This window comes from Gobio gobio (genome assembly GCF_949357685.1).
Source record: "Gobio gobio genome assembly, chromosome: 5".
NCBI classification, from domain to species: domain Eukaryota; kingdom Metazoa; phylum Chordata; class Actinopteri; order Cypriniformes; family Gobionidae; genus Gobio; species Gobio gobio.
Genome location: NC_137101.1, coordinates 11,536,450 through 11,545,869, shown reverse-complemented (window position 1 = coordinate 11,545,869; position 9,420 = coordinate 11,536,450). Strand labels below are relative to the sequence as shown.

The window sequence follows — 9,420 nt, the reverse complement described above, 5'->3', positions numbered from 1 at the left end:
TCCTCTTCTTTCTTTCTTATCTTCCATTTATATTGCTGTTTGTCTGGAGTGTTTTGTTGTCATTTCTCAATATGTGCATTGTGTACAATTTCTGTATGTATTTCATGAATTAAAAAGAAATTAAATTAAAACAGTAAGCCACATCAGTGCCACAACAAGGGTGTTTTAGACAAACAATAATATGATAAAAACAAACACAAGTTTTTAATAAATAGCTGTATTAATACTACTATGAACAATATAAAAAATACAAATAGTATGTTAATACAAATAAAATAATGTTACTACTACTAATAATTCAAAAAAATATATAAATCATTATATGTAGATTTCAAAAATATAAATGTTACATACATAACATAAACAAAACAATGGTTAATAAAAAAATTGTTGATATAATGGAATCCATAGTGTGGATTTTTACTACTCCAGTAAAAAGTTTCTTCAGGACCGCCTGAGGGGGAGTTTTCCGCGAGACCTTTATTTTGAAAATAAAGCTGGCACTGGGTAGTACTTGGCATGAATCATAGTGCTATCACAATTTCCGCTTTCATTTCTGTAGAAACGCAGATTAGACATTTGGAAATACACAGACGCACAGCCAGCAGGCCAGCAGTGGTCTCACTTCTGCGCGGATATGTCCGGCTACTCTCGGATTATACATCATGCGACCAGCATATTATGCAGCAATAAAGGCTCAATGGAGATATCTCTGCTGCACCGGAGGGTCTTCCAGCGCTTTGAGATAACCGAAGCAGATTTCTGGTACATCGTTAAGAAATGTGCCCGCTTCACAGTGGTCCAGAGCAGACCTAGAACAGAGGATGGAGAGTCGGACTACATCGTTGTCGCGAAAACATCCCTGCGACTCTGCAAGAAATATTCCAAAAATGAATGTTACGAGTGTCAGGATTTACATCTGTGCAAGTATTTTGTTTATGGCAACTGCAGATATGGGAAAGGAAGGTAAGGTTGGAAGAACATCTGGATATCTAGTGTAAGATTGTCCTATTATATTAACTAAATGTAGTGCATAAAGTTATTTTATCCTTAAAAGGACAAATGCGTTAATACAAGACAAAAAATAACAACAGCTGTTAGCTTTCATCATGTCATTTTAGTGGCATGAGAAATTAGCAATTCATAACGCATTTTAAGTTCTGTATGACCCATGCGATTTAACTTATCTAGAATATTTTATTAATATTTATGACTTTCTTTTGTTCATTTGCTTCTTTGAACATAATGAAGCTTAGAAATTGGCGTGTGCTTTTTTAAATCTATGTATATATTATTTATAAAAATCTTTATACGTAGTTGATTATTATAATATGAATTACCACGTAATTCGTTATTATTAATAATAGCACCCAGCAACTCTATTCAAACGTATATTAATTAATGTAATATATTGCTTGGATAGTTACTCAAATAATAACAATAAATAAAATATTCACAATGCATATTATGTTTTCATTGTGGTATGAAGTAAAATGATAATTTAGTTTTTATTTGTCAAAAAGCAGAAATAAAAATGCATAGGCTATCGGTTATCAAAGACATTAAAAATTTAATTGGGCATGTAAAAGCAATATCGTTCAATCTCTTTATTTTACAGTGTCTTTGTTAGATATGTTACATGTACTTACAGTAGTAATAAATTACATACCTCCACCCTAATTATATAGTAAGTACATGTTAGTTAATTTTACTCAGCACTTAAATGCATGATAAAAAGGGCACCTTAAGATAAAGTGTAACCAAAGTTTGGGAATTAAGTAGAGAACAAAAATCATTATATGCTTTTTGTGGTTGTGTTTGTCAGGAAGGAGTGTAAATTCTCCCATAATATCCAGTCACAACATAACTATCCCCTTCTGCGGGAGTGTACCCTTCATGAACTGAACGAGGATGATCTCTTCCTGCTTCTGCTCCAGAACGATCCTGCCCTACTGCCAGAGGTGAGGAAATACAAACAGGAAGGCTTAAATAGCTACCTAAATGTCTTTTGGACTCCATTCTCATGAGAGAATTCCTCCCCGAAGCCAAACTCATGCTATGATTGGGATATTTCTGCGTTCCAGGTACCTCTCCTGACGTTTGAAACGCCCTTCTCCGTTTCTTTCGCTGTGTTCTCAGTTGCGAGACGTTTACAGAGTAGAACAGAGCTCACGTAACCGCTCAGACATTTGTTCTGACGTGTTTGAATCATCGGCTGGTTACACCCAAATATACAATGTCACAGTGTGAAGTAATTGAATGTTTGAGTGTAGCATTAGTCCATCAGAACACTAAAGGAGCTTGTTTTCTGCGTTATGTCCTGGAAAAGATGAAAAGCTGGTAATCTTAAAAAAAATCTTCAGAAAAAGATATAAAAAAAAAAAAAAAAGCAAGAAAAGTCATCAAGATGAAGCTCTACTTCATCAGCGTTCCAGTCAGTATATTAATGTAAAAACAAAAAAAGAAACAAATGGTGATTTGAGAAGATTTGTGGTCCGCGTTCAGGATGAAGAGTTGCTGATGGAGAGATATTCTAAGATGTTCTAAGATCCTAAGTGTGTTTCTCCGCTTTGGTTTGGACCAAAAAAAAAGAAAAGAAAAAAAAAAAGAAAAAAAGGAGAATGTCCTGTGAACAGGTAAAGTAGAACGTTTTGCTGAGCTCTGTGACGCACTGGTTTAATCTAGAAGTTTCACAGTGTGTGTGTAAGGCATTTCATTAGTTTAATTGAATTATCAATAAATGCATGTGTGGGTTTTGTAATATTGTAATGTGCATATAACTCTGATATTGAAAGAATCCCTGTCGTGCTGTATGTACGCAGGTGTGTGCTCACTATAATAAAAGCACGGGGCTTTTCGGGGCCTGTACCTTTATGGAGCGCTGCACTAAGGTGCATATTTGTCAGCACTTTGTGCAAGACGACTGCCTGTTCGGCCCCAAGTGCAAACGGCATCACGGCATCGACGAGCACAGCCGCAGGATGCTGGAGGAGCGGGGTCTCGGTGGTGACATCATCCATGACCTGCCCTACATCTACCAGAGCGTTTATCGCCTGAACTCACAAGCTCTGAGCAGTGGTAAGAGGACTTATATTCATTCACACGTATTATACGCTGATGAGCCAAGATATTATGTCCAGTCACAGGTGAAGTGTGTATCGTTGATCGTCTCCTGACAAGGCCACATATTAAGGTCTGGGTTAAACATTCAGTTCTCATAATAAAACATGTTGGGTGTAGCAGGAGAAATGGTAGGAATGAAGATCTGATCGACTTTGACAAGGGCCAAGACAACTGGGTCAGTGTATCTCTGAAACGGCAAGGCTTGTGGGTTGCTCCCGGTCAGCAGTGGTTATAAATTAGCAACAGTGGTTTGAGGAGGGTCAAACCACAAACTGGTGACAGGGTGTTGGGCGGCCAAGGCTCATCGATGCACGAGGGCAACAAAGGCTACTCCGTCTTGTCCGAGCCAACAGAAAGTCTACTGTGGCACAAGTCACACAAACATTTTTAAGGTGTCATGAACTGGCTTTTTAAAAAAAAATTATACTGTTGTCTGAGGTCAACTTATGACATTCGCGTGTTTTTTACATTCCAAAACATCATAATGAATAAGTAATAGGCTATTTTCTGCCTTGGTTTTGAGGCTCTCTGAAAAACGCTTGGTTTTGATGGGCGTGCCGCACTGAAGACTTGGAAGTAAACGCCCACGGCTAGGATTGGATAATATTTGCATATTTAATGAACTTCAGCTCCCCTCAGTAGCCTACATGTGGGAATCATCTGGGGAAACGCTCACAGGGCTCATCAAACAAGCACAACAATTCATCTCTCATCCACCCGCGATTTAATTGGAATATTATTTTTGTATTATTTGGCCGGCCAGATGTGAATATAACCGCAAACCATACACACACACATACAAACAAACACGCGCACGTGCGATTAAGAAAAGAATGTTATTTTTGTATTACTTGCTCGGCCCGATCAGTGAATAACCGCGACCTGTATACACACACACACACACACTTTGCGAGCCCTGGCATTACAAGTCCGAATCTGATCACGAATGAACCAATAACACTTCAAATAAAGGATTATCCAGCCTGACAGCGTGCTAAGGTATGTAATCAATAGATATCAAATGATCTGTAACAAGGCAATACTAACACATATAAAAAAACATGTTTTACTCACATAAGTGTGTTGCACCGTTCCTGTCGGATCCAATATAGGAGGCACAGCATTGTGTTTTAATCTCAATATGTCTGCAAATCCAGTATCGACCTGTATCTTGTTTACAATCGATTCTGCTGTGAAATGAAGCGAACAAACACGCAATGTCGTACGTGAGCTGGAACTGGCTCGTTTATTGCTCGGTAGCGCGACCCATTTAGCTCCATGAGTCGGTGGGCGGGTTTGAGGCGGCGCTTCTGCATTCTATGACGTCAGTGGTTGACATATTGTGAGATCTCTCGTTTTCTGGGCCTGGTGTCAATAAAAGCTTTTCTTTGACTAACAAGGAAGTTTTCAGCTCCGAAACTTACAGGATATTCTTATATCACGATGAACTTTCATATATCAAAGGCTCAAAGGAAAGTTGATTTCTCAATTCATCACCCCTTTAATGATTGTGGGAGGAATGTGTCACAACACATAGTGCATTGGACTCTGCTGCGTTTTGGGGCTGCGTATCCGCAGACCAATCAGAGTGTCTATGATGACCCCTGTCCACCACCAAAAGCGCCTACAATGGGCAAGCTAGCATCAGAACTGGATCTTGGAGTAGTGGAAGAAGGTCACTTGGTCCAACGAGTCCTGTTTTCTTTTACATCACATGGGCGGCTGTGTACATGTGCACGGTTTACCTGTGGAAGTGATGGCACCAGGATGCACTGTGGACTATGACAAGCCGGTGAAGGGAGTGTGATGCTCTGGGCAATGTTCTGCTGGGAAACCCTTGGTCTGGCCATTCATGTGGACGTCAATTTGACACGTGCCACCTACCTAAACATTGTTGCAGACCAGGTACACCCCTTCATGACAATGGTGTTCCCTGGTGGCTGTGGCCTCTTTCAGCAGGATAATGCGCCCTGACACACTGCACACATTGTTCAGGAATGGCTTGAGGGACATTATGAAGAGTTCAAGGTGTTGCCTTGGCCTCAATCCAATTGAGCATTTGTGGGATGTGCTGGACCAAGACATTCGATCTATTCGATCTACTGCTAACGTCTTGGTTACAGATACCACAGGACACCTTCAGGGGTCTAGTAGAGTCCATGCCTCGGTGGGATGTTTTGACAGTATTTGGAGGACCAACGGCATATTAGGTCATAATATTTTGGCTCATCTGCGTTTATTCATTAATTCATACGTACATATTTATATATTTTTCAGAACTGATATCTGATCAAGGCGTCAAACCGGCTGCTCCGATGGAGAAGAATGAAATCTGTCTGCACTTCATAAGACGGAAATGCAAGTTTCAGGGTAAGTGTCTATGTCTAACCTCGGGTTGATCTTATTGTCTTAAACATATTTACTTTAGAGTTGAGATATAATGGGGTTTTTTTATCGCTTCAGACCAGTGCGTTCTTGTCCACTTTAATCTTCCATATAAGTGGGAGGTTTATGACGAAAAAGGCTGGAGGGATTTAAGAAACATGGAGGAAATAGAGAAAGCTTACTGTGACCCAAAGAATGAACACAGGTCAGTACAAATGCGCATGCAAGAGTTTGCTTTTTTTTTTGGTAATTAAAAACATTAGCTATGCCTTTTTTCCTTTTGCTGTCCCACTCTCTTTACTCATCCCTTCTCTTGGACTCAGTCCAGGCTCGAGACCGGTGGATTTTGTGTCCATGACCAGGGACTGTGACCCTGTGCGCCGTCTTTCAACAGTTTCCTCCGTCTCTAAACCCGTCCACTACATCCTGACAACAGAGTGGATGTGGTACTATAAAGGAGATCACGAGAACTGGATCGAGTACGGTCAACCGGTGAGACTGGTTTGCAAACATAGTGGCCATACTCTCTCATCTGAGAGAAATTCATGTTTAAGGTCAGGCTGTGGTTTTGTTTCAGTACTGTTTTTCTTTAGGATGACAAGCAACGTGTGACCTCTGTAACGTCCCGAGAGCTGGAGAAAGCTTTTCAGGAGGACAGCAATGCAGAAGTTACTGTTATTAAGGGCAATAGGCATTACTATGTCAGTTTCCAAGGTACTACACACCTTCATATTGCAGGTCTGGAGAAAAAAAAACCCATAATAAAATAATGTAATTTAAAAGCAATCTGTGTTTACGTAATATGTGTGTACTGTGTATAATTATTATGTATATATAAATTCACACACATGCATGTATATATTTAAAAATAAATATATATATATATATATTTATATATATGTGTAATATAAATATATATATACAGTATATACATGCAAATATTTCTTAAATATATACATATTTGTGTGAATACACATAATTATACACAGTACACGCACATATTATGTAAACACAAACTTATTATATATTAATTTTATTATTTGACTGTCTTTGTTTACAGATATGTATCAAAGGAACCCCAAACACAACACGAAGAGAAGGGTGCGCAGACGACCATGCTTTGTGTCTATCAATGAGGTGGAAACGAAAGCTTCCCAGTGACACACAAACACACTCTATGTTTGCATACCTGAGGATAGACATTCAAATTATGAGTTACTGCTTTAGTTTCTTGCCATTACACTCACATGCTCTTAAAGGGATAGATCGTTCAAAAATGAAAATTCTTTCATCATTTACTCCACCTCAAGTTGTTCAAAAACATATACATTTATTTCTTCTGCTGAATACAACAGAAGATATTTTATTTGACAGTTTCTGGTCCCCATTGACTTCCATTTGTATTCTTTCTATACTATGGAAGTCAGAGGTCCTAGACTGGGTAAACCCAGCCCAATCTGCCAGCGGTTTGATTTCGCCCTGCAGCTCAGTCTGGAAACCTGTACATATTTCTATCCTGCTTTTGTTACAAATCTGCGGGCGGGGGGGCGGCCAGTTACAAACCGGCTTATCCACCTGGCGCGCTATTGGCGGGTTTAACATGATGACGGATAGAGAAGCGATGGATCGTTGGTCTGATTGGTTGAAGTACTATCCAATTGCATACAGAGTCATTTGAGCTATTCCCATTGATCATGCCCCTTGTGCAGTAGAAAATACATCGCAGAAACTCCCCAGACTATTATTCGGTTTGGTTATCCACATTCTTCAAAATCTTTCAAAATCTTTCTTAATGTTCAACAGAAGAAAGAACATCATGCAGGTTTGGAACAACTTGAGAGTGAAATAATGACATAATATTAATTTATGGGTGAACAATCCCTTTAAAGCCAATTCACACTGCACTGACAGACTCCAAGCAAAGGCTACAGACACTCTGATGGGCTTTTTTGTGTTTCACATGTTCAATTGCGTTTGTCGGGTCGTGGAATGCCTGAGAAGTGGCATACTGTAATCTGTTGCCAGTTGCATAAAGACTAGTCATCTACTTTTTTTCTTCAAGTCTGGACTGGTCATATCTTTTTAAAGTCAGTTCCATAAAAAGGTAGATTGGTATCATTTAAATTAGAAAGGTAAGACTGATTACCCCTTGGTTAACTGCTAGTTGGTCAAACTAGTTCTTAAGACACAGTCTTAATATAGTGGCTAAGTTTATGCAACTGGCCCCTGGTGATTGTCCTGTGCAGTGTGAATTGGCCTTTACAAACTTCTCACTATATATATATATATATATATATTTCATTGCATTTCATTCAGAGCAATTACTGTGTCTGTCTGTCTGTCTATCTATCTATCTATCTATCTATCTATCTATCTATCTATCTATCTATCTATCTATCTATCTATCTATCTATCTATCTATCTATCTATCTATCTATCTAATTATAATTGCTCTGAATGAAATGAAATGCAATGCCTTTGATTTGAAATATAGCCATGTTAATATGAAGAAATATTAAGTATATTCCACCGTTTTTTACCGAAAATAGATCTGTATTTGCCAGAAAACTATGTGGCTACATCTGTGATTTGTAAGTGCTTATGATTTATTTAGCTCATATAACTGCTCATATGAGAGGGTCCTACTCTCAAATCAACACATTTAGATACTGTGACTTTAGCGTCATTTTTCTATTGTTTTTTCATGCCTGGATTTGTCTGGTGTGCCTTCAGTGAATGTGGAACCTTTGTGGGGTGATATGGATCAGCTCATGAGGACCAAACTTGCACTTTTTTCATACCATGTATTCGTCAATAAATACTCCCTGTTTTTCCTATTTTGTCACTCGTTTGAATACAAAAAGTCTAGGTTTTCCAGGTCTACAAGTGTAACCTTATACTAGCGAGTAGCACAAAGGTTGTGAAATGAAATTAATGTTAATATGACCTTGTTGGGTCTCAAATTGGCCAAAGAAAAGGGTATGTAGCCTATTATTTTATATTATTGCAGCTCACTTTCCAAAATTACCATGTTGTCACTACAGTAGGCCTAAAGATGTCATAAAATGTAGGCCTATAGCATGGTTAAATATATAAACAATAGTTAAGCCATGGATCATTTTTCATAAGGGATACAAATATATTAACTTTTCAAACACTGTATCGGACAGGTACATCGACCAAAAAAAAAAAAAAACCGAGTTATGTTATTATAGACACAAATAGCACAAATGTATCACAATAAAATTCGTGTTTTGTTACGATTGCGCCTAGAAAATGACAAAACTAAGGTCCAGTATTTGAACAAGATCAAGTTAATTTAATATAAAATTAAAATAAGATGCATGTGTGAGGGTTGCTAAGGGATCCTGCGGACAGCCAATGACAGTGCCTCGTTTATTCTATACGTTTCGTATGAATAAATAGAAGGGGCGGGTCTTTGCCGAGCGCCGCAGATATCGATAAGGCGTAATTCTCCTGAATGGAGTGTTTTATGCCGAAGAAATGGACATGGACTGCCAACATTATCTTTTAGAAGCGGTCCACGTATTTTTTAAACTGTCCGGCATGTTTGGAGGGGATGGGATCTTGGAAAATGGGCCATTCATGGGAAGCGCGAGACCGTTATAACCGCTTCTGCACAAATATATCTACACCGGATACCGGGAAATGAACCACGCACGAGCAACGAACTGGATACCGTCTATACGAGGAGCTGTCAGCGTAAATATATGATATGATTCATCTGATTTGATTCCCCGCACCGATAACATCGATATTCTCCTATTTATGGCCGTTCTTTCATCTTGATATCTGGTGTGTAAAGGGGCGCGCGCGTGAGCCGCATCCGCGCGAGGTGCATCTCAACATGACAGGTAACGAAAATGACTCCTATATACGGCGCTATTCACC

At 38.9% G+C, this 9,420-nt stretch overlaps 1 protein-coding gene across 1 annotated transcript; it reads left to right on the top strand.

The window, feature by feature from the left end:
- Positions 1–546: 546 nt before the first annotated feature.
- On the top strand, positions 547–8,344 carry parp12b (poly (ADP-ribose) polymerase family, member 12b). The gene is made up of 8 exons (XM_079817266.1): positions 547–966; positions 1,826–1,961; positions 2,823–3,078; positions 5,401–5,493; positions 5,587–5,713; positions 5,832–6,000; positions 6,102–6,222; positions 6,569–8,344. The coding sequence occupies exons 1-8, from the start codon at positions 638–640 to the stop codon at positions 6,667–6,669; spliced, it is 1,332 nt and encodes a 443-aa protein (XP_079673392.1). The 5' UTR covers positions 547–637; the 3' UTR covers positions 6,670–8,344.
- The last annotated feature ends 1,076 nt before the right edge of the window (positions 8,345–9,420 follow it).